The 25,706-nt window shown below is 39.6% G+C and overlaps 1 protein-coding gene across 3 annotated transcripts; it reads right to left on the bottom strand.

Moving 5' to 3' along the window:
* Positions 1-1,113: 1,113 nt before the first annotated feature.
* On the bottom strand, positions 1,114-21,840 carry LOC311094884 (interferon regulatory factor 2-like). 3 transcript variants are annotated; one of them, XR_014608736.1, is made up of 8 exons: positions 21,650-21,840; positions 14,614-14,706; positions 14,351-14,450; positions 9,252-9,425; positions 7,705-7,742; positions 5,034-5,127; positions 3,905-4,027; positions 1,114-2,206 (listed from the first exon to the last, which is right to left on the bottom strand). XR_014608736.1 is itself a non-coding variant. In XM_084133083.1 (8 exons), the coding sequence occupies exons 1-7, from the start codon at positions 21,674-21,676 to the stop codon at positions 3,960-3,962; spliced, it is 594 nt and encodes a 197-aa protein (XP_083989209.1). In that variant the 5' UTR covers positions 21,677-21,808; the 3' UTR covers positions 2,074-2,208; positions 3,911-3,959. The 3 variants fall into 3 exon arrangements, 2 of the variants coding, with proteins under 2 accessions (XP_083989209.1, XP_083989208.1); XM_084133083.1 differs by having other exon boundaries at positions 2,074-2,208; positions 3,911-4,027; positions 21,650-21,808; XM_084133082.1 differs by lacking the exon at positions 1,114-2,206 and having other exon boundaries at positions 3,512-4,027; positions 21,650-21,808.
* Between the last annotated feature and the right edge of the window lie 3,866 nt (positions 21,841-25,706).

Raw genomic sequence — 25,706 nt, 5'->3', positions numbered from 1 at the left:
ACAAGCTATTTTTTTTTTTTTTTTTTTTTCAAAAATATTTCCACTGCCCATATAGAACCACAGACAGCAATTATTAAAAACGTGCTGCTTGAATGGTCGTTTTTAATAAGGAATTATTAAAAGAAAAACAGGACAGTAGCCCTTAAGGTGCAAATGTTTTTCAGTAGCCTATACTAAAAAGGAATACTGGAATCCTGGAAAAATATACCAGGCAGGTTCAGCAAGTGCGGATTTTCTTTTCCTTTCAAAGTTTGCACAGAAATGTAAGTTTTTTTCCCAATCCTCACCAACCTTGTCATAAAACTCGTTTAAATGATCATACATGCAGCTTTCTGTTATGATGGCGCGTGCGGCGGCGCGACACTGGTGGCTCGTGTTGCCAGATTGGGTGTTTTTCCGCTACATATTAAGGCCTGTTTACAGTGTGTTTTAGCCGGGTTTTAGGACTGGAGAACGAAGAACGAAGTTAAACTGAGAGTGCGTGCCGTTCACAGACACTAGAATGAACGAGTTCACAGTAACGTTCATCAGGCAGTTCAAGTTCGCCCAAAATATGAACGAGTTCATGAACTATGAACGCTGAAAATTATAATGCATTTTAACGCGATCTAATCCAGGTTTTAATAAACTATCTGCAAAATATATATTATTTTTTTTGTTGAAAAATGACACATTTTAGCATAATAACATATAGGCCTATTATTAAACATAAACCCTAAAAATAACCTGTAGGGAACGTCCTGGGAAGGTTCCCTTAAGTGACAAAATTTGGTTATTAAAATAATAACCAAATGGGAACCATGGAACGTTCTGTGTTTGCTGGGTAATACATTTACATACATAAATACACACACACACACACATATATCATATAGAATGCAGTGTTGGAAAGGGTGTATACACACATTATTTTTATGACTGAATGACTGGAGTGGCCAATCAATAAAGTCATAAGTGTCTCTCTGATTTATGGAGATAATTGTTCAACATTATGAATGCTGGAGGAACTGGAGGAACCCTGGAGGAACCCTGGAGGAACCCTCTGACACCGAAACGTGCAACGTCATTGTCGTGGAAATTCTTAATATGAATACAAAGTTTTGTTTGTCAAAGTTTTGTCATAAAAATGAAGTTTTATTCACGGCCGGGAGATCACTGGCCACAACAACCGAGCGAGTCTCCTGAATAGAAAGATACATGTACATTTATATCATACAGTTGAGTAAAAATCAATGTCACTGTGATTTGTTCTGGTGAGTGGTTTGTAATGATCTGAGCTGGTCACATGACTGTTATTCTACTGTGTTAAGCACTTTTTGGTTCAGTATATATGCCTTTGACCTGAGCATCCTTAGAGTCTGCGTTTCTCTGTACATTTAATGTTGAAAATACCCATTACATAAAATATTTCTATCACAGTCATTATTAGAAAGGAAAAAAATTAATGTTGGAGAGCTTTATTTCAAACAAATCTAAAATTACACACATTTACAGCTTCACTGACAAATATATCAGAAATTATTCTTACTGTTTAACAAATATGAGGCTTTATCAAACACTTAAAAGGAAATAAAAACAGTGTTGCATTCATTCTGAAAAACAGCTTGTAGGTTTGCTTTGCATATGCTTGCCTTAGCAAACAGCACTAACAAAACAGAGTAAATGTAAGATATTTCACTACATTACAGCCATTTATAAAGTTATAATCTTTATGGAATCCAGTCCAGCAAGTTCTTGAATTACATGCATTGTGTGTGCTGTGAGATACGGACTGGAGGAAAGGTGAGGAGCTGTGCCGTTTGACCTGAGACACAGTGACTGTGCACTGATTCTTCAACTTTGAGCTGTAGTAAATGTTGTGTATCACCCAGATGTCATTACATAACACACACATTCCAGAGCATCAGACCGTCATTGTGACCGGTAGGTGAAACACACTTTTGTGCAAACGTTTAGTCTGCATGATTCCTCAGAGGTTGTTCAACTGCGTAGATGTTTATCCCTCGGGCGAGATGACAACAGACACTGGATATCAGGATAAAGCACCGTGTGGAGAGCAGCTCGGGTCTTGCAAGAGTTTCATGAGAAGTGTTTGAGATCATATTGAGATCTCTGACTTATGATTGCAGACTTTGCAAATCTCCTGAAATAGGAGACGAGATGGAGTCTGAGTCTGCAGGAGAATTCTGCAACAATCTCCGTTTAACTGTGAAATTAAAGAGATATCATGATTGTTATGATATATATATATATACACAAGCTAAGAAAAATGACAAAAGCATTGTAAAATGTAATAAATTACTAAAATTAAAATAAAATAGATAATTAAAAATATTAATAAAAACTACACTAGTGTTGCAACATTACTAAAATAACACTGAAATGAATATAAGCATTGCATGACATATAATACTAGATAATGCAGTGGAGAAATGGGCCTCAAAATGACTTAAATTAAAAGTGTAATGAATTTTGAGGGGGAAAAGTGTGATTTATTGAGCTGGGAAAGTTATATGAAACCATGGGCATTTTAATAATGAATATATAATTGAGCTTCAAATATTTCTGTGGACAATTGAGGTCAAAAGGTCTAAATGAGGTTCAGCAAGCGCAAGTACTTCACATGAAGCCGTGATTCTGTGCCGTCTACGCTGAATCATACAGAACACATATTCCATGTGCCATAATTATAATAATCCCTGCATGTGTCTGACAGGTGGGAACACTGGGATTGGGAAAGCGACTGCGTCTGCGATGGCAGCGAGAGGAGGGCGAGTGATTCTGGCCTGTCGAAGCAAACAGAGAGGAGAAGAAGCAGCTCGAGAGATCAGGATGGTGAGTGTGAGGAAGACCGGGGCATGTTGTCACAGGGAAGGTGTTTGTATTGACCCAATAGTGGGGCATGTTGTCACAGGGAAGGTGTTCGTATTGACCCAATAGCGGGGCATGTTGTCACAGGGAAGGTGTTCGTATTGACCCAATAGTGGGGCATGTTGTCACAGGGAAGGTGTTTGTATTGACCCAATAGCGGGGCATGTTGTCACAGGGAAGGTGTTTGTATTGACCCAATAGCGGGGCATGTTGTCACAGGGAAGGTGTTTGTATTGACCCAATAGTGGGGCATGTTGTCACAGGGAAGGTGTTCGTATTGACCCAATAGTGGGGCATGTTGTCACAGGGAAGGTGTTTGTATTGACCCAATAGCGGGGCATGTTGTCACAGGGAAGGTGTTTGTATTGACCCAATAGCGGGGCATGTTGTCACAGGGAAGGTGTTTGTATTGACCCAATAGTGGGGCATGTTGTCACAGGGAAGGTGTTTGTATTGACCCAATAGTGGGGCATGTTGTCACAGGGAAGGTGTTCGTATTGACCCAATAGTGGGGCATGTTGTCCTTAAATTGTGTTCAGGTCATTTTGACCCGGAGAGGATTTTCCTGCACCCAAAAATGCCAGTTACTGTTATTGCATTGGACTAAAATTTACATTTTATACTTTTTTTTATACTTTTTGTACCACATTGTAACTTGTGCAATACCAAAACCAATGTTTTTCTGTGCACAGGTCAATTTTCAGATATTTGGCTTTTCATAATGTAAAATTTTCTCTATTTGCGTTTTTAAATTATAATACATATAGTCTGCGAGTTTTTTCTCCACTTCAGAGCACTTGCTATGTCAACAAAACCAAACTGTTCAGTTGTTATCAATCGCTCAGATTTCTGCTGTGTAAATGTGAACTGTGTTCATTGCATATTTCAGAAAACTTGCAATACAAATATAGTACATTAATAACTGCTAAAAAGTTGATATCTATTAGTAATCATTTTTATGAATGCTACATTTTCACACTGCTTTACTTATATCTATTGCACAATCATTGTAAATGATAGAACATTATAATACTTTCCTCATAGGAAACTGGAAATGAGCAACTGGATCTTGCGAGTCAGAAGTCGATCTAGTTTTTTGCGGAGAACTTCCTGAAGGCCGAGCGCAGACTGGACCTGCGGATCGCCGGTGAAATATCTGGACACAAACACAAACACAATTCAGCCTTAAACCCAAGTATAAAACTTTGACAAATCTTCAGTCACATGATCCTTCGAAATATTAAAATATGCTGCTTAATTTGGTTACACTTTATTTTAAGGTGTCATTGTTACAGTGTAACTATATAGGCTATTTAAGTACTGAGAAATATTAATTAACTACATGTACTTACTATAGGGTTAGGATAGGATTAGGATTCGGTTTAGTTGCATGTAAGTAATGGATAATGTAGAGCGAGGCGGTTATAGCGAGTACAACCCCTTCAGGCTGATCGGGTCGGGGTTTTTTTAAACTAAAATAAAATAAAATGCATCAAGCAATTCACGAGTATTTCAGGGGTATTTTAAGTTTCTTTCTTTAAAAAGCATGACTTTTAACACTGACTTGAACAGCGATTGGATAGTTCACCCAAATATTTAAATTCTGTCATCATTTACTCTCCCTCATGTAGTTTCTTTCTTCTGCTAAACACAAAAGAAGATATTTCGAAGAATGTCGGTAACCAAATGGTTTCTGGTCCTCATTGACTTCCATAGTATTTGTTTTCCTACTATAGAAGTCAATGGGGTCCAACAACTGTTTGATTCCCAACATTCTTCAAAATATCTTCTTTTGTGTTCATTAGAAGAATGAAACTCATTCAGGTTTGGAACAACATGATGGCGAGTAAATGATAACAGAATTTGCATTTTTGTGTGAACTATCCCTTTAAGTAAAACAGTAATTTGGTTGAATTAGTGTCGATAAGTCCTGTTTTTCGTCAAAATGGTGTCATTTATCGGTCGATTCAACATTAGAGAATCAACACCTGGTTGTGTAGAAAAGTGTGAACATCTTTAAATCTGAACACCTAAAATGTGAAATGAGTGTAGAGATAAAAACCAGATACAGTTTCTTGCCGTCCTGTAGAGAACCGGTTCCACCTGAATTACGTCACATGACCGTGGCACAGGTGTGCAGGGTGGATCAGGATATTCTGTACCTGTGCTATAGTAATCCTCCTCCTGCTTGACTGTCACTGGGGACGAGCCGTTGCTGTTTTCCCAACTGGAAGCCTCAGGACACGATCGCACCGCCTGTGGTTAAAGGAGACATATCATGCTTTTAAATTGTTCCTTTTTACATATAAATCATACATTTGTAGTCTATATAAAGCAGAACTGCAATGCTTGGGTCTGAATTCCTCATTATTATAGCTCCACAGGCCCCTTTTCTGATGTGCGTCTGAGAGCAACTCGTTTTGGTGCGGTCTCTTTAAATACAATTGAGACACTTCATACCCCGCCCACACTCGGTTCAACTCCACCCCGTTCGGCCATTTTTGTAGTCTGATAGCAGAGATACGATTATCTAGCGGCACAGAAACTTTTTATTCACACGTTATTAACAAAATGTCAACAACGGAAGACTTGTCCAGCCAGCCTTACATGTTCGAGCCAGAGTCGGAGCAGGAGCGAGATGAAAATGAAGACGACGAACCTGCAGAACAACGTCTTCATATGGATGTATCGCAATGGTGTGTTACTGTATTTACACATGAAACTTTGGTCTTCCGACCTTTTACCACCGTGTCGATTTATTTTGATTAATATGTGCGAGGGAGAGAGAGCAAGACAGCGTCTAGTTTGGAGACGGTGAAGTCTTGTTTACACTTTCGCCTGGCTCTGAAGAGAGAGAGTGAGCGCGCGCGCGACCGGGTCTCTCTCTCTGCTCGTTCTTTCAGTTAAACATGCGCCACAAGCGCGGCAGTTCATCTACATTAGACGGTGTAATGAAGCGTGTGGGTTACTACATCCAACAACCGAACATTTTAACTTACCCTCTCGTAACTAGTGATGTGACATTTGAAGCGAGGCGTCGGAGCGTGTGTCGAGAAAAAGTGGGCGTGCCAGATGAAGCCGCGATTCGAGGCTTGTGTTGTTAACGTGAAAATCACGTGACTAATGACAAACGAGGCCTCGGTTTGTGTAAATACGTCATCGGTTCGGTCTGAGTGTCGCTTCTGGATAAAAGGCGGTTCGAAACTCGCGCCACCTTGTGGGTGTTGCAGGAGTAGTAAAAGCAGTTGTTGTGTCAGAGAGTCAGAGAGTTAGAAAACTATCATTGTCACTGTCGTTATTGTGTCATATGTGAGGGCTGTATATTATTACATTATCAGGTTAGAATAGTAGTATATTATTATTATAGTAGGCCTATTTTATAGTCTTGTTATATTAATTAGATAAGATTATTTGGATTGCTCTGGATTTTTGCATCTGGACTGGACTGCTTTTTGATTTGGATTGCCCTTTTGGATTTGTTTGCTTTTTGTGACTCTTCCTTTTTCCTGGTAATGGAGCAGCAAGAAAGAGGGAATCCTCCCCTTGTCTGGGCTCAACAGAAGCATCAGTGTCCTCATTTGTACCACTGCCATTTTTACGTTCCCCTGCATCCTCTGTTCCTTGTGAAAGGATCTTTTCCCAGGCTAGAGAGATTTTGTCCAAGAAGAGGAATCGTCTAAACCCCAAAACACTTGAAATAATTCTGTTTCTCAATAAAAAATCTATTTTTATTTTCCTTCCTTCCGGACTATTCTGTTGCAGTTTACTTTAATCTGTTATCTATAATCTGTTAAATTAATAAATGTACTTTATTACACTCCCTCTAACATAAGCACTGCACTCAACAGTGTTACTGTTGTTGTACATACTGTCCCTATCCAAACAATTTATGAATAATTAATTAACTGTGTGTGAGACTCTGGACAAGTAAATTCAGACAGAGAAAGATACATTTTTTTATATTATACACAGTAATGGACAAATGTCTAATCATGTCTTTTTATTATTGCAAATGAAAGGTTACAGACATCAACAGTGAGTACAAAATAAATAAATAAATATTTTTTATTTATAAAAATATTTTTATAAAATATACATTTAAATATAAATATACAAATAAATATAAATATTTATTTGTATATTTACATTACAAATAAATATTTTTATTTATAAAAGTATTTTTATAAAATATAATTTTTTTTATAAAAAAAATATTTTTTATAAAATTAGGGAGGGAGGGAGGGCGCGACACTGGTTCAGAATGAATTAATTTGTCTGCTATTTCTTTTCACAGTAGCTAGGTGTCACTAGTGAGCAATGCTGAATGAAGCTTCGAGTAATGAACCTTTAGCTGAAGCAATGGCCTGCGAGGTCTCAGTGGTTCAGGAAGCCTCATTTTGCCATCACTACTCGTAACTTCTGCATCCTTTAGCTTGGACTACAAAATTGCAGCGAGAAATAAAAATGGCGGATTGCTCGAAGTGGTGGGCCGGAAGTCAATGTCCTTATTTGGCAGTTCCGCTGCAAATACTGTGACGTAATAGTTCAAAAAACGTCATAGATAACAGAAAAATCGGAACAGGTTGAAAAATATGACCAAAACAGAATATAAAGATATCAACGAAGCACCTGAAGAGAATAATTTCATATTTTCTGTACTTCTAAGCACTCCAAATATACAACAAAATGCATTTAAGGGCTAAAAAAGTGCATTTGGCATGATTTAACACACACACACACACACATCTGTGTCGATTCATCTAATAACCTTTATCATTTCAGCTTTTCTGACTGCACACACAACGACACACACCCAAAAGTGAGAGTCCATACCTTTATCTTTTCTTCTTTTTCAGCTGCTCGCTTCCTTCCTTTGAGAAACACAGACACACACATCTAGATCAATGCATGCAAATCAAGAAACCTGTCAAGAACATTTCAACATATGATGTGCTTTTTCACCCCAAAATCAAATAGGAAATTATCAAATTTAATTATATTTTTTCATATATTATATCATATATCATTGAAATTATATTTGCTTTTTATAATTATATGATAATGAAGCCATTTTAGGGCCATTAAGATGTTTAAATAACTAAATTCTATATAAATTCTATATTTACATTAGTTTTACCATGATGCAAACGTTTCATTATTGTTTTTTTTTTATGTTTAATTCTCATTATCCTCATTAGATTCTTTTTAATAATGTTTTGATTTAAATCAACATAAATCGGTAAAAACAAATATATACACAAATTATTACACAATTACATTTAAAAAAACATCCTAAATGTGGCACAGCTAAATGTGACAATAATAACAATTAATAATGGGTTTTGAATAAATGCTGTTCTTATTAACTTTTTATTCATCAATGAATCCTGAAAATGTGTATATGTATAGTGTTTGCATTACAGAAATGATAAGTTGAAGGAAAATGCATTATATTGTCCTGGATATATAAATAATGTAGAAAATGTCATTTATTTATTTCTAAAAATAATTGGGGGTGAAATATGACATGAACATATTTTCTTCTCAGCTTTTGTGAAACACATCAGTAACAGTTACTTGGGCAGACTAAGTGGGATCATACCAGAATTATTATAGTTAACTAACACTAAAACCATGAAAAAAGTGTCACTTGAAATAAATTAAATTTTAACAAATAAATTAAAATGTAAAAAAAAAATTAAAATTAAGCTAGTTGCGACATTTCTTAGTTTCGTGTAATTTAAGTTCTACTAAAATAACTAAACTGAAATAATAATTAATAAAAACTTTAAACGTATTGTTTAAAAATAAACTAATACAAATGTCAAAAACACACAACAAAAATACTAAAACTTAAAATCTAAACAGAAAATATTTAAATAAATATAAGGCAAAATACTGATATAAACAAGAGTGTGATGAAGTGAGTTGCAGTGTTTACATGGACCCTAATAATGCCATTGTAACCGGATTAGTAGCACAGTCAGAATAAATAAAATAATCACATGTAACCGCGTAAATCAGAATGAATTGGTCAAATCAACAGTTCATGTTTCGGACTCTCATCCCGCAGCACGGCACAACGGGTCTTGTGTTTCCTTATCAGGACCCGAAATAGATAAATATAAAGTCTGCTCTTTAAAACAAAGAAGAGAAGCGATGTAGGAGAATAGTTAGCGCAAACAGCAGGATTCGTGCAGTGTGTACATGATGTAAAATCTATTCTGATTTGAAGCTTGTGACACACGCACACATAAACCCGATCACTTTCTTTAGCGGTCATGTAAACACTATGTTTGGATTCATCAATCGTATTGAAACAATGTAAACGTGTCCATGTAAACGTTGCTAGTGCCAGTATGGATGTGTTATGGACTGACCTCTCTTTGAGTGCCTCTCAGACGCTGACAGCATCTTGTAAACTCTGAAGGCGTTTTGTCCGTTTTTGATGCTTTTGTCCTTCACCTCTTCTATGTCAGGCAGGGAGTTCATGGCACAGCGGAAGTTTGCCTTCCATGTTTTGGGGTCCGGTTTGTCACCTGGTTGATATTTACCTAAAGAAATGGCAGTGGAAAACCAGATACACTTATAATATAGAATAACATTTCTTGATCACTTCAGCTTTTTATATCTGTACTGCCTTTAGTAGTTATGAAAATACAGATGTAGAAGAAACTCAAAATATATATAAGAATGAGAATTTCATATATATATCTCATATAGTGTTGGACTCTTTGGATTTGGAAAATAGGTGTCCTCCCAGAACACCCCATCAACCAACTAGTAAAACCCTAGCGTCCTCCCAGAACACGCCATCAACCAACTAGTAAAACCCTAGCGTCCTCCCAGAACACCCCATCAACCAACTAGTAAAACCCTAGCGTCCTCCCAGAACACCCCATCAACCAACTAGTAAAACCCTAGCGTCCTCCCAGAACACGCCATCAACCAACTAGTAAAACCCTAGCGTCCTCCCAGAACACCCCATCAACCAACTAGTAAAACCCTAGCATCCTCCCAGAACACGCCATCAACCAACTAGTAAAACCCTAGCGTCCTCCCAGAACACCCCATCAACCAACTAGTAAAACCCTAGCATCCAGAACACGCCATCAACCAACTAGTAAAACCCTAGCGTCCTCCCAGAACACCCCATCAACCAACTAGTAAAACCCTAGCGTCCTCCCAGAACACCCCATCAACCAACTAGTAAAACCCTAGCGTCCTCCCAGAACACCCCATCAACCAACTAGTAAAACCCTAGCATCCAGAACACGCCATCAACCAACTAGTAAAACCCTAGCGTCCTCCCAGAACACCCCATCAACCAACTAGTAAAACCCTAGCGTCCTCCCAGAACACCCCATCAACCAACTAGTAAAACCCTAGCGTCCTCCCAGAACACCCCATCAACCAACTAGTAAAACCCTAGCATCCTCCCAGAACACGCCATCAACCAACTAGTAAAACCCTAGCGTCCTCCCAGAACACCCCATCGACCAACTAGTAAAACCCTAGCGTCCACCCAGAACACCCCATCAACCAGCTAGTAAAACCCTAGCGTCCTCCCAGAACATCCCATCAACCAGCTAGTAAAACCCTAGCGTCCTCCCAGAACACCCCATCAACCAACTAGTAAAACCCTAGCGTCCTCCCAGAACACCCCATCAACCAACTAGTAAAACCCTAGCGTCCTCCCAGAACACCCCATCAACCAACTAGTAAAACCCTAGCATCCTCCCAGAACACGCCATCAACCAACTAGTAAAACCCTAGCGTCCTCCCAGAACACCCCATCAACCAACTAGTAAAACCCTAGCGTCCTCCCAGAACACCCCATCAACCAACTAGTAAAACCCTAGCGTCCTCCCAGAACACCCCATCAACCAACTAGTAAAACCCTAGCATCCAGAACACGCCATCAACCAACTAGTAAAACCCTAGCGTCCTCCCAGAACACCCCATCAACCAACTAGTAAAACCCTAGCGTCCTCCCAGAACACCCCATCAACCAACTAGTAAAACCCTAGCGTCCTCCCAGAACACCCCATCAACCAACTAGTAAAACCCTAGCATCCAGAACACGCCATCAACCAACTAGTAAAACCCTAGCGTCCTCCCAGAACACCCCATCAACCAACTAGTAAAACCCTAGCGTCCTCCCAGAACACCCCATCAACCAACTAGTAAAACCCTAGCGTCCTCCCAGAACACCCCATCAACCAACTAGTAAAACCCTAGCATCCTCCCAGAACACGCCATCAACCAACTAGTAAAACCCTAGCGTCCTCCCAGAACACCCCATCGACCAACTAGTAAAACCCTAGCGTCCACCCAGAACACCCCATCAACCAGCTAGTAAAACCCTAGCGTCCTCCCAGAACATCCCATCAACCAGCTAGTAAAACCCTAGCGTCCTCCCAGAACACCCCATCAACCAACTAGTAAAACCCTAGCATCCTCCCAGAACACGCCATCAACCAACTAGTAAAACCCTAGCGTCCACCCAAAACACCCCATCGACCAACTAGTAAAACCCTAGCGTCCACCCAGAACACCCCATCGACCAACTAGTAAAACCCTAGCGTCCACCCAGAACACCCCATCGACCAACTAGTAAAACCCTAGCGTCCACCCAGAACACCCCATCGACCAACTAGTAAAACCCTAGCGTCCTCCCAGAACACCCCATCGACCAACTAGTAAAACCCTAGCGTCCTCCCAGAAAACCCCATCAACCAACTAGTAAAACCCTAGCGTCCTCCCAGAACACCCCATCAACCAACTAGTAAAACCCTAGCGTCCTCCCAGAAAACCCCATCAACCAACTAGTAAAACCCTAGCGTCCTCCCAGAACACCCCATCAACCAACTAGTAAAACCCTAGCGTCCTCCCAGAAAACCCCATCAACCAACTAGTAAAACCCTAGCGTCCACCCAGAACACCCCATCGACCAACTAGTAAAACCCTAGCATCCTCCCAGAACACCCCATCGACCAACTAGTAAAACCCTAGCGTCCACCCAGAACACCCCATCGACCAACTAGTAAAACCCTAGCATCCTCCCAGAAAACCCCATCAACCAACTAGTAAAACCCTAGCGTCCACCCAGAACACCCCATCGACCAACTAGTAAAACCCTAGCGTCCACCCAGAACACCCCATCGACCAACTAGTAAAACCCTAGCGTCCTCCCAGAACACCCCATCGACCAACTAGTAAAACCCTAGCGTCCTCCCAGAAAACCCCATCGACCAACTAGTAAAACCCTAGCGTCCTCCCAGAACACCCCATCGACCAACTAGTAAAACCCTAGCGTCCACCCAGAACACCCCATCAACCAACTAGTAAAACCCTAGCGTCCTCCCAGAAAACCCCATCAACCAACTAGTAAAACCCTAGCGTCCACCCAGAACACCCCATCGACCATCTAGTAAAACCCTAGCGTCCTCCCAGAACACCCCATCGACCAACTAGTAAAACCCTAGCGTCCTCCCAGAACACGCCATCAACCAACTAGTAAAACCCTAGCGCCCTCCCAGAACACCCCATCAACCAACTAGTAAAACCCTAGCGTCCTCCCAGAACACCCCATCAACCAACTAGTAAAACCCTAGCGCCCTCCCAGAACACCCCATCAACCAACTAGTAAAACCCTAGCGCCCTCCCAGAACACGCCATCAACCAACTAGTAAAACCCTAGCGCCCTCCCAGAACACCCCATCAACCAACTAGTAAAACCCTAGCGCCCTCCCAGAACACCCCATCAACCAACTAGTAAAACCCTAGCGCCCTCCCAGAACACCCCATCAACCAACTAGTAAAACCCTAGCGTCCTCCCAGAACACCCCATCGACCAACTAGTAAAACCCTAGCGTCCTCCCAGAACACCCCATCGACCAACTAGTAAAACCCTAGCGTCCTCCCAGAACACCCCATCAACCAACTAGTAAAACCCTAGCATCCTCCCAGAACACGCCATCAACCAACTAGTAAAACCCTAGCATCCTCCCAGAACACCCCATCAACCAACTAGTAAAACCCTAGCGCCCTCCCAGAACACCCCATCAACCAACTAGTAAAACCCTAGCATCCTCCCAGAACACGCCATCAACCAACTAGTAAAACCCTAGCGTCCTCCCAGAACACCCCATCAACCAACTAGTAAAACCCTAGCGTCCTCCCAGAACACCCCATCAACCAACTAGTAAAACCCTAGCATCCTCCCAGAACACCCCATCAACCAACTAGTAAAACCCTAGCGTCCTCCCAGAACACCCCATCGACCAACTAGTAAAACCCTAGCGTCCTCCCAGAACACCCCATCGACCAACTAGTAAAACCCTAGCGCCCTCCCAGAACACGCCATCAACCAACTAGTAAAACCCTAGCGCCCTCCCAGAACACGCCATCAACCAACTAGTAAAACCCTAGCGCCCTCCCAGAACACCCCATCAACCAACTAGTAAAACCCTAGCATCCTCCCAGAACACCCCATCAACCAACTAGTAAAACCCTAGCGCCCTCCCAGAACACCCCATCAACCAACTAGTAAAACCCTAGCATCCTCCCAGAACACGCCATCAACCAACTAGTAAAACCCTAGCATCCTCCCAGAACACGCCATCAACCAACTAGTAAAACCCTAGCATCCTCCCAGAACATGCCATCAACCAACTAGTAAAACCCTAGCATCCTCCCAGAACACCCCATCAACCAACTAGTAAAACCCTAGCGCCCTCCCAGAACACCCCATCAACCAACTAGTAAAACCCTAGCATCCTCCCAGAACACGCCATCAACCAACTAGTAAAACCCTAGCATCCTCCCAGAACACGCCATCAACCAACTAGTAAAACCCTAGCATCCTCCCAGAACACCCCATCAACCAACTAGTAAAACCCTAGCATCCTCCCAGAACACGCCATCAACCAACTAGTAAAACCCTAGCATCCTCCCAGAACACGCCATCAACCAACTAGTAAAACCCTAGCATCCTCCCAGAACACCCCATCAACCAACTAGTAAAACCCTAGCATCCTCCCAGAACACCCCATCAACCAACTAGTAAAACCCTAGCATCCTCCCAGAACACGCCATCAACCAACTAGTAAAACCCTAGCATCCTCCCAGAACACGCCATCAACCAACTAGTAAAACCCTAGCATCCTCCCAGAACACGCCATCAACCAACTAGTAAAACCCTAGCGCCCTCCCAGAACACCCCATCAACCAGCTAGTTAAACCCTTGCATCCTCCCAGAAAACCCCAGAAATCCACTAGAAACCCCAGCAAACATTCAAAACTCCCAAACAACCACAATGCAACAGCTTTTGCCAACAACAACAGCACGCTGCGTTTTAAACAGGTGAACACACTATTTTGTTCAGAGAATGAGATTTTCACACAAACGTTCTGTCTGTATGTGTGTGTGTTTATGTTCACATGCATATATGTCAGTGTTTCATGCTGACTGCACCTGTGTTTATGGCCCAGTTTCGGAAGAGAGGAGCATCTTTCTCCACGTCCCAGCCGTGTCGCGCAGCATGCATCCATGGAATCTGGAATATTCTCTTCTCCTGCAGGCAAAGAACATGCAAAACATGTCACGGATCAAGACACACACACAGTGTATGTGCACTTTAAAATGACGAAACGCTTCACAGATAATAGCATCGTGCTCATGGCGATTGTAGTTTTCACAAATTAAATGCTATAAAAAGATTAGCACAGTCACAGTACCTTGTTGACCCATTTCAGCCCCGGTATTTTACACGAGTTTATCTGCTCTTCCAACCACGGCCTCATTCGCATTCTCTCTACCGGCATGCTGTCCTAGAGAAGAAGAGAGAGAGAGATAGAGAGAGATCTGGAATTTGTCAAAGTTTGACAGCAACTTTTCCTCCTTCAACAGGTTGTACATTCCTTCATGACTTTCCAGGAAGCAAGATGACAAACTTTAACCCCGTTTCTGAAAACCCACATGGAAAGAACCTATATGAGGATATATGCGCATATATGAAACCTATATGCAGTTTATATGCACATATATACAGCATGTATGCACATATATGATAATATATATGCTGCATATATGCGTATATATGCCACATATAGGCAAAATTGAGGTGCATGTATGTGCACATACAGGCCATATAGGTCTCCTGTATTGCTTCTTTATATCCACATATAAGCCCTATATGTACATACAAGATATGTCTCCTATATAGCTCATGGCAGGATGGTCATTTTGTAGCTCACATCTCACTTTGGCAACTGTCATACATGATGCCTAGCTCAGATAGGCATATCAATTCGAAGCTCACGGAGCTGAGATCAAAAAGAATTTTTTTTTTTTTTTTTTTTTAGTTTTTTGTCTTATTTTTGTTCTTGTACTATTTGATTGTTCTTAAGTAAATAAATAATGTAAATTTCTACATTTTGGGCTTTTATTTATGTTGCCTACACTGTCAAAAAAAGTGTAATTTTACAGGTAATGGTCTGTTTTTTTTTTACAGAATTTTACCGTTTTGTCATTACAGTGAATGTCTGTTATTTAACAGATATTTGCTGTAATTTAAAGGTCCACTAAATTTACAGGTAATTGCTTGTATTTTGGTTTTACATCAATTTTACATTTTTAAAAGGAACTTGTCTGTATTTTTACAAAGTAATATTTTACAGATTTTTTCTGTGAAATTAGAAAACAAAGAAAAGAAGGTATAACTGCAGAAATCTGCATCTATTCAATATGTTGTCCTTACAGATTATTAAGCATGTGGGGGTTAAAGTGAGTTTTTTTTAAGGTTAAATAATAGTATTTGTACATACAGTAGCCTACCCTACATAGGCTACAGTAGGCCTGTATTGAATTCTTTTTTATTGCATAGGCTATAGTCTTTTAATCTTGTCTTGCAAATAGATGCTCATTTTGATCATTATTTCATTGTCTTATTCTCCTATAATTTCATGTATATTTTATTAATATTTTTCCAAATCTCCGTTGCTGCACATTCAGGGCTTTGTGTGTGTGTGTGTGTACGCGATGAGTCTTCTGATTCCATATGATTGCACTAAAAGTGGCAGAAAATTTAATTTGTTTTATACTATATTTTCCCATGTGAATATTCATTTGATCCTTGTGAGGCCACTGGAGCTGCACAAGGTTTGGTTTTGCTACAGTAAGACCACGATTGTGTTAGATTCCACCCATCTAGTGTTTTTTTTGTTTTGTATTGTAACTAGGCTCTGTCATTTAGAAACATGGGTTTTCCTATCACTTAATGACATATATCTCTACCTTTCATTCCAGCCAGAGGATCTGACGGTTGCTGCTCGCATCTCAGCCTACCTGATGGAAAATTCTTGCTGGATGAATGACCTTCACCTTCAGTTCAATAACTTTATAAAACCCTAAATTTACAGTTTAACCTGAAAGTTAAATGTTTTTTTTAATGTAATTTGACATAATTTATCTGTTTTTCCACGGTTTAATAAGCCATTATCAACAGTAATGTACTGTAATTTAATACATTTTGACTGTAAAGTCAATTCTGTATTTTTATGTTTTTTGCCTGTAATTTTGTGAAATGGTTATTTGCCGTAATTTAACAGAATCCGTCTGGAAACTGCTGCCAGAGATTTACCGTTTGTATACAGGATTTTTTTTTACAGTGAGTAGCTATGGATTTTAATAATTTTACTAATATATAGGTAAATATATAGGCTAGGTGCATATATAGGTGAACATATAGGTTCATATATAGGTGAACATATATGTACATATAATATAGGAAAACGGCCAATTTTATATATGTCACATATATTAAAAGCCTATATCAAAACCTATATTAAAACATATATGTTTATATAGGTTATTTCCATGTGGGAACAAACCACCAGGAGAGACCGTCTGAATCACAATTTACTGAAAGTTACAGCAAACTAAATGATTATGAGATGATTGGTTTGGTTTTTGCTCCATGAGTCAGGGCCTGAATGACAACACAAACAGAGGACGCTGAAGTGCCTGTGTGCTTGTGTGTGTGTGAGAGTGTGCGTGTGTGTGTGTGTGTGTGTGTGTGTGAGAGAGAGAGAGAGAGAGAGAGAGAGATAGTTTTTCTAAGAACGAGTGCATGTGGCTAAACCTGTAATATTGATCATGCATGATGACAGACATCAAAACTGCTTGATGCTAGAATGTGCAAATCAAAAGTTACAGATTAACGATTTGAGCTCATAAAAAGGTTTATAGTTAATCAAAATGAAAACCCACTCATTAAAATCATCCGTTTGTCGCTTAGACCTTTGAGCTTTTATGGGCCACCATAGACGTAAGAGTGAACAAAGGCATGGAACAACAACACTTCACTGCATGCCAACATGAGAAACAGAATTATGACGCAACAATGTTAAAACACAATCTATTAAACCACACAAAACCATAACTAGGGAAGCATGATGAAATATTGGTCTCATATCAGCTGATGTTAGGGATTTTTAGCTCACTTGTATTGGATTTTTAAAGGCACAATATGTAACTTTTTTGCTTTAAAAATAGCAAAAATCACTATATCTATGTTATATATTTTTTTTTAGTTGTGTACTTACATTATCCCGACTGTTTCCAACAACTTTCAAACCAGGAGAAATTTGTAATTTAATTCGAAGACACGTCCTGTTTCTTTATTTCCGTTTTGTCGCCGTCAATGGCGTCATATCCGCGTTGTCCCTGGTTTCCGCTCGTGCTGCCATGGCAACCAGAGCTATGAACCAGAGCCGTCTGATAGTAACCAAGGCGACAGACGCAGACAACTGTGTAGTTCGCAATGTCTATCTGCACGCTGTTGTTGTTTCGTTCAAACATTATGGACCATGGCAAGCAGACTTTGGATAAAAAAGGAGAACTAAAACGAGAATCAATATCAGCGCGGTGTTTTCGAGATGCAGAGAGCTCCCATAGACAGTATATAAACGAGAGCTCCACGTCCGAGACTTCGACCGCTCCTACATGTACTTTATTAAACAGGTGAGCACATTTACATAAAACTAATCAATGTTATATAGTTCAACAATGATAAAATGTCAGAATATGATCTGTATGTTATTCTAATGTTGATCTAGTTTACTGCTAGCCTCATACAGACAAACTAACACATACATTTCAACACATTCAAATGCAGTTTAGTGTGATAGTGTAATGTTAGACCAAGTGAAACAGCGCTACGTTACCTCACAAGTTTAATTTGTCTAATAAACTGACCTGTGAGTTGTAATCCTGCACTTGCGTGTAGTTCGGTAGAATGAAATGTCCATATTCCTTTTATATCCGAGGGACTCGCGTCGTGTGTGGAGCTGATAGCTGTCTCTTAGCAATCCCGAACTGCTTTATATCACAGTCATGATAAAAGCATCGATGTATTCAGTCATCCATAAACATTATTAGATCGGTCGGCTTGACGTTGACGACAAGATCCATAATTCTTAGCAAATGTTGCGTCATCAAACTACGCCTTTGTTATTGTAAAGAGGTTAGCGACCCCTAGTGGCGAAAAATTCCATACTGTACGTTTAACTGTTTCTGCCTATATTTAGATGTTTTTGCCATCATCTAGTGCCAACATAAATGGAAAGCATTAGATTATGAGCTCTATTTCTTAAAGAAACACGTTTTTAACATGTGAATATCAAGCTATATTTATCAGCTCATCAGACAGAATGTGGATACAGATATTGGTGCACCAGTTCATGACATACTCTCTCCATTGTGTTTTACAAATCCTACTATGGTCAGAGCCCGTCTACGGAGAGCCTTGGCACTTCCTATAGAGCATCACAGTCCCGCCCACAGCCCGAGAGAGCTTAGTTGCCGGAAGTAAGTTTCCCATTCATTTCTCCCATTGACGTTTTGGAAAAATCCGTATCTAAAGAGTTTTAGAGCATGTCTGAGGATAACCAGCTACGGCTGAACTCATAAGCATACAACATATCATTTCCAGTGAAAAAAACGAAGAGAAAATCCAAAAAAAGTCAAAGGTACAAGAGCGAAGGAACTACTCATCCCATAAACCACCGCGCCTCACTGAAGTCGACTGAAGCCACAACCGCGAAAGAGCCTTTTGAGCGACTTCTAAATCTGACGACGGCCACGCTTATATATGTTACAGCAGGAAAGAGTGAGGGTAATACTCGTGTGGGTACCAGCTCATGTTGGGGTAAAAGGGAATGAGGCAGCAGCAGTGGCGGAGCTAGGGGGTGGCCAGGGGTGGCCGGGGTCTAAGCTTGGCCACCCCTCTCACAACTGCTGTTTCTGTCTCTTTTTTTATTGACAAAAATCGCGTTTTTTTAAAACGCTGAACCGTCTCTTTAAGACCACAAAAAACGTGTGACTTTTCAGATGCACACTCCAACTTCACCTCAGCGCCAGGCGCAAGCCAAACGAGTGCGGAAATGAGCAAGTGCTGAATGAGCTTCAGCAGAACATCAGACAGTGATATGCACATAGTAAATATAGAGTCAATCTCAACTGGTGGGTTGCAAGACCGTTTTGAGGAAGTCGAATAGTGTGCAGTCAACAACAAACGTAATTCTCTTTTTTTCTGATGCTACTTTTATTTTAGAAGATGTGTGTGAAAGCTTGTGACACTTCTGTCAGATGCTGAGAAAAGCGCGTTGTCCTTATTCAGTTGACTATCTTCGGGAAGATGAGATGTTGTCAGGCCAAATGTCAGTAAAACTAACGAACTTTCCTGTCATACGGCTGACGGCTGTTGTACTGTGCTTGCGGTACACACATCACGTGCAAATGCGGCGTGCTGTAGCCGTAGTTCTGTCGTCAATTAACTCATGAATCAAAAAGGCGATTAAAGCTGTCAAAACTGCATGCATGTATTTGTTATATATGCATCACATGTGTCTGGATTAAAATATTCTGCAATGTGAGATCACAATATAAGGCACAAACTGATATGTAATGTTTTAATGTCCAAATAAATGTGAGCACTGTGCATTTGTACTAGACGATAGGCATTCATTTTGCGTTAATTTGTAAAGGACAAACAAAAATGGATCATTTTTAAATCCATAAAATAACTTAATTTTACATTCTGGCAACATTACATTATGAAAAATATAACATTTTACATTATGTGCTGTTGACTTCCGCCTTGTTCACATTCTTGCACATGGGGATTCAAAAGAGAACTTTTGTTTTCCTTTTTAATTTAGGTATGATAGAACTGTTGCAATTATTTATTTTGACAACTAATATAGAAAGTTAAACTTTTTTTTGACAAACTCAGAATTGGTTGAAGAGTTCATTGATTATATAAAACGCATTGAAGGTTGAATAATCTTTGGACTACAGTATTATCTGCATGTTATCTCATCCATGAAGATGCAACAATAGAACAAGCTATTAGAGATTTTGAGAACCAGAACCAAGCTGAGCAAGTTGAACTTTAGCTATAGTGCGTGCCCTTTTATTACTATTTAATTAATTTTAATATGAGGTGGTGGGTAATAATAAAAAAATATAAAATTCACTCAGTATTATAATATATATAGTTATATAATATATAACTTTATTCAGTTGTGTAGGCACTAAAACAGTCCAATACATTATAGTCAAATTATTTTTTATGATAAAATAATTAATATTTCTGTGCCACCCCAGACTGGCTGCTGGCCCTTGCCTGGCCACCCCTATGAAAGATTCCTGGCTCCGCCACTGGGCAGCAGATAAAATGGCGAAACAAGCATTGCAGGAGGACAGAATAGAAATGGAAATAACACATAGTAGAGATGAAATTAAAGCTATAATTAAAAAACAAATAAATCAAAGATGGCAACAAATGTGGGATACAGGAAGTAAGGGTAGACATATGTATGCAATCCAACCAAAAGTGGGGAAAAAGAGGTACTCAGGTCAAAGAAGAAGGGAGGAAAACATATTATCTAGACTTAGAATAGGACATACAGGACTTAATAAAACATTGAAATTAATGTCTAAGCATCCGACAGGACTCAAAAGAGAAATTGAAACAGTAGAACATGTTATCATGTATTGTGAAAGATATAAAGAGGATAGAGATCAATTATTTGATGAGATTCTGAGGAAAGAGGAGACTGACATAACTTTGAGAAATATATTAAAAACAGAAAAGGAACTTGATAATAGAGAAGCTTTATTTAAATATTTGGAGAATACAGGGTTAATTAATAGGATTTGAAAGGAAGTTTTTTTTTTTTTTAAGCCAGAGGAGCTGAACACGCAGCGCTGGCTGTAGCATAATGTTTTACTATAGTGGGTGAGGATGGGGAGTGGGTAGTTGTTAGAGTCTCTGGATCAAGTTCACAGTAGGTGGCGGTAATGCACGAAATCGATGCAAATCGCCAAAAAAAAAGGAAGAAGAAGAAGAAGAAGAAGAAGACGACGGCCACGCAAACTTTTCCCTCCAGTGAATTTTATATAGTGAATGTGCAGTTAATAGCAGTTTTTTCAGTAGTAATCGTGTAAATAATAGTGTTTTATATAGGTATTGAATTTTATATTTATCATCGTGTATTTTATATTGTCTGCTCTTGGACCACCATCATATTCAGTTTATTAACTTGCCGTGAATTATTACACAAATGTTCAGTAAATGCATGAAGAGGTATGCCTAGGCTAAATATTGTTTTGACAGTGGCATCATAACATGCTTGATATGACTCATACCATATGAAGGCTACAGTAGCCTAGCTAAAGTGAACGATAATGCTAACTAACTAAACTCACCACAACTTTGCAGGTCCTGTCCCTCATGCTGGCGTACAGTAGACAGTAACGATACAAATAAAAATACGTACACTAAAAGATTATTTAGTGTGTTTATGTAATGCCTCACGGTAGTGATCCTCTTCTTCTTCTTTTTTTTTATGGCGGTTGGCAAACCAACTTAACGGTGCATTACCGCCACCGACTGGGCTGGAGTGTGAATCAGGAGATGTTGGAACTTCACTAGTAATAAAAAACTAAAAAAACTAATTAAATCCTTTTGGCTAAGTCTGTGTCTCTCAGAAACGTAATAACAAAGTGATAAATGTTACTGGATGTTTTCCCTAATAAACCTTGCATTGTAAAATTATTCTGATTGACCATTCTGAGAGACTGAAAAAGCTGATTTCTTTCTTGACTGTACTTTTTGCAATGAAATAAAATATGCTCTACAGTATCTAAATGACTACAATGTTGGATGTTTCCCTATTATCTTCAATGAAGAATTGAGCCCTGTGTGTCCTATTCTTAACCGTGTAATTATACTTTCCTCTCTTCTACTCTGTCCTTCCTATATCCACTTCTGGTTGTATATTATATAAATGTCTCCCTTTGTCATGATCCACCCAATACTCCTGCCATGTTGATCTTGCATATGTTTTAATGAACATTTTAGCTTCAGATTTGCTATATGGAACTTGTAATATTCTATTGTGTTTCAGTGTTTGTTTTGCAAGTTTATCAACCTCCTCATTCACTCCAACATGTGCAGGTTCCCAAAGAAACCTGATTTTAATTCCTTTGCATTTAACTTATACAAAACCATACACATTTTATGAATTATATCATTTCTTATAGATTTCACAGATTTCATGCTTTCTAAAGCTGAATAACTATCAGAGTTATTTAAAGAGGTGGTTGAATATGATTTCACTTCTCTAGCTTTAGTTAGTGTGTAATGTTGCTGTTTGAGCATAAACAACATCTGCAAAGTTACGACGCTCAAAGTTCAAAGCAAAGGGAGATATTTGCTTTTAAAGAAATCGCTTTTTAAGGACTACAACAAACGGCTGGTAGAGACTACACCACATTCCTCCCGGGTTAGTGACATCACCATCCCTAGAATTTACATAAACCCCGCCCCCTGAACACGATTTATAGATTATCAAGACAGAATATGCTAATCAATGACTAGAAAATAACTACACATCAGCTTCATAAATTCATCAACTAACCATTCAGAAATGTCCTGTTGCTTCTACATGTTGTTACTTCTTCTTGAGTCTCTCCATCATTGTCTGACTCCAGTTTGAACATAAAAGGCTAAAAGTTGAGAGAAATTTTCAGTGCATGTGTGTGTGAGGTAAAAGGACACAAGCTGTTGAAGCTCCGCCCGCTGTGCCGGGAGCAGCAGCTCATTTGCATTTAAAGGGACAGACAAAAAACAGTGCGTTTTTGCTCACCCTCAAAAAGTGACCATTTTAACATGCTATATAAAAATATCTGTGGGGTATTTTGAGCTAAAACTTCACACACACACTCTGGGGACATCAGAGACTTATTTTACATCTTGTGGAAAGGGCATTATACCACCCCTTTAAATCATTTCCCTCTACCCATTCCAAGGCCAACAAAATTGCAACCAGCTCTGTTGTGTATACTGATAAACTATCTGCATATTACCCCATTCTTTGGAGTATATACTGCTGACCCAGCGTGTCCTGTCTTTGGATCCTTGGAACCATCTGTAAATATGAATGTATGATCAGAAAAATGCATATCCAGATAATATTTAACAATATCCCTCACTGCTACTTCCTTTAATTTATTTTTGATTTCCTTGTGAATGCCTAAATCTACATCTGGTATAGGGAAAAACCATGGAGGAATAGGAGGGACTGAAACCGTTGAACAGTACTGTAACTTATGTAACCCTATATTCTCAGCTTTCACATCGCCAATCCACCCAAAACTTCTGTAATTGGACTTACTATGTTCCCAGCAGTCTTTTAAGATAGCTTTAGCTGGGTGGCTATCAACTTGTCCCTTCACATTAACCCAGTATGCTAACATCAGTTGTGCCCTTCTGATCCTCAAAGGCATCTCACCCATTTCCACTTGCCTAGAAGACACTGGGGATGTTTCAAAAGATCCACTACATATCCTTAGAGCCCGAGCTTGCATGACATCCAAAGCTTTGATATTAGACTCTGCTGATGACATATATGCTATACATCCATAATCAAAGACAGAACTCATTAGTGTCCCATATATATTTTGTAAAGATGCCCTGCTTGCTCCCCATGCTTGTCCTGATAGACAGCGTAGGATATTAACAATATTTTTACATTTATTAACCATTTTTTCCAAATGAATCTTCCATGTCAATTTTTCATCAAACCCCATCCCAAGAAACCTAATAATCTTCATTTGCTCAAGAGGCTGACTGTACAATTTTAAAGATACAGGTGTGATCTTATGGTGAGTTTTGCAGGGAGGTTGGTAACGTTAGTTAGCATTATCGTTCACTTTAGCTAGGCTACTGTAGCCTTCATATGGTATGAGTCATATCAAGCATTTTATGATGCCACTGTCAAAACAATTTTAGCCTAGGCATACCTCTTTGTGCATTTACTGAACATTTGTGTAATAGTTCACGGCAAGTTAATAAACTGAATATGATGGTGGTCCATGCATCAGACCGGTGGCGTGGTGCACTTTCTGGTTTGCTGACCATCACTTTTTAATTTTCACTTGTTGTTAACCGCTTTCACACACGCACACAATATAAAATACATGATAAAATACACAATGATAAATATAAAATTCAATACACGATACCTATATAAAACACTATTATTTACACGATTACTACTGAAAGATCTGCTATTAACAGCACATTCACTATATAAAATTCACTGGAGGGAAAAGTTCGTGTGGCCGTCGTCAGATTTGGAAGTCGCTCAAAAGGCTCTTTCGCGGTTGTGGCTTCAGTCGACTTCAGTGAGGCGCGGTGGTTTATAGGATGAGTAGTTCCTTTGCTCGGAAATGAAAATATGTTCACAGTCTTGTACCTTTGACTTTTTTTGGATTTTCTCTTCGTTTTTTCACTGGAAATGATGTTGTATGCTTATGAGTTCAGCCGTAGCTGGTTATCCTCAGACATGCTCTAAAACTCTTTAGATACGGATTTTTCCAAAACGTCAATGGGAGAAATGAATGGGAAACTTACTTCCGGCAACTAAGCTCTCTCGGGCTGTGGGCGGGACTGTGATGCTCTATGTCGTAATCGTAAAGAGTTCCGTGAGACTGTCGCTCCTCCCACATGCCATCTACAACAAACGAGATTCTACGCATGCGCAGTAACATCACACATTAGGATCACTACCGTGAGGCATTACATAAACACACTAAATAATCTTTTAGTGTACGTATTTATACAGTAGTTGCCAGAAGTGATGTCCGGCAATAAATGTGATTTTAAGACACAATACGTTTTTTTTATATATAAAAATATGTTGTTACATATGTTAAAATGTATATATGTATATACATTTTAACATGGTTAAAGATGCTTAATAATTAACGTTCCCTTTCGAACGGTCACTTTGTATTGCATAGCTATACGCAGTGGGGAAACTCCTTTTCCTCGATTTACTGAAGCTTTTATGTAAAACGCATTTGCAGCTGCACAGCTAGCACATTGAGCTAGTACACTGCAGCAACTGCACAATCCAATGGCGCGGGCGCCTCTGACGTACAACCAATGAGCCAGCGCTACATCATCACACGTCAGAGCTCCCCAAGGGGGCGTGGCCTTATAATCCCCCGAATTCGCCATTATAGCAGATATCACTCCTTCAGCGACAACTGCATGTCTCTGACTGATTACTGCAAGCTTAATGGCGCAGGCCTGTGACGAGGGGCCTGCTGGCGCCCGAGAGAAACCAGCTATCCAGCCGACTACGAGGCGGCTCCTCGGGTGAGGCCCACTCGAGCTCGCATTTCGGCGTCGGAGTTTGTCCTGGTCGCTGAAACACTGCCTGAAGACTGAGAAGCTTTGATGGGGTCGAGAGAG

The sequence above is a fragment of the Abramis brama genome (assembly GCF_963993115.1).
Source record: "Abramis brama genome assembly, chromosome: 13".
NCBI lineage: Eukaryota > Metazoa > Chordata > Actinopteri > Cypriniformes > Leuciscidae > Abramis > Abramis brama.
The sequence above is the reverse complement of the archived record's forward strand: the minus strand, read 5'-3'. Positions and strand labels throughout refer to the sequence as shown.

What these genes read in the sequence shown, in the direction of transcription:
- LOC311094884 (XM_084133083.1), bottom strand. Translation starts at nt 21,676, where the DNA reads ATGAGGGACAGGACCTGCAAAGTTGTG. An exon ending in ACAGGACCTGCAAAGTTGTG is followed by an intron (nt 14,707 to 21,649) that starts GTGAGTTTAGTT and finishes CTTCTTCTCTAG; the next exon opens with GACAGCATGCCGGTAGAGAG. An exon ending in GGCTGAAATGGGTCAACAAG is followed by an intron (nt 14,451 to 14,613) that starts GTACTGTGACTG and finishes CTTTGCCTGCAG; the next exon opens with GAGAAGAGAATATTCCAGAT.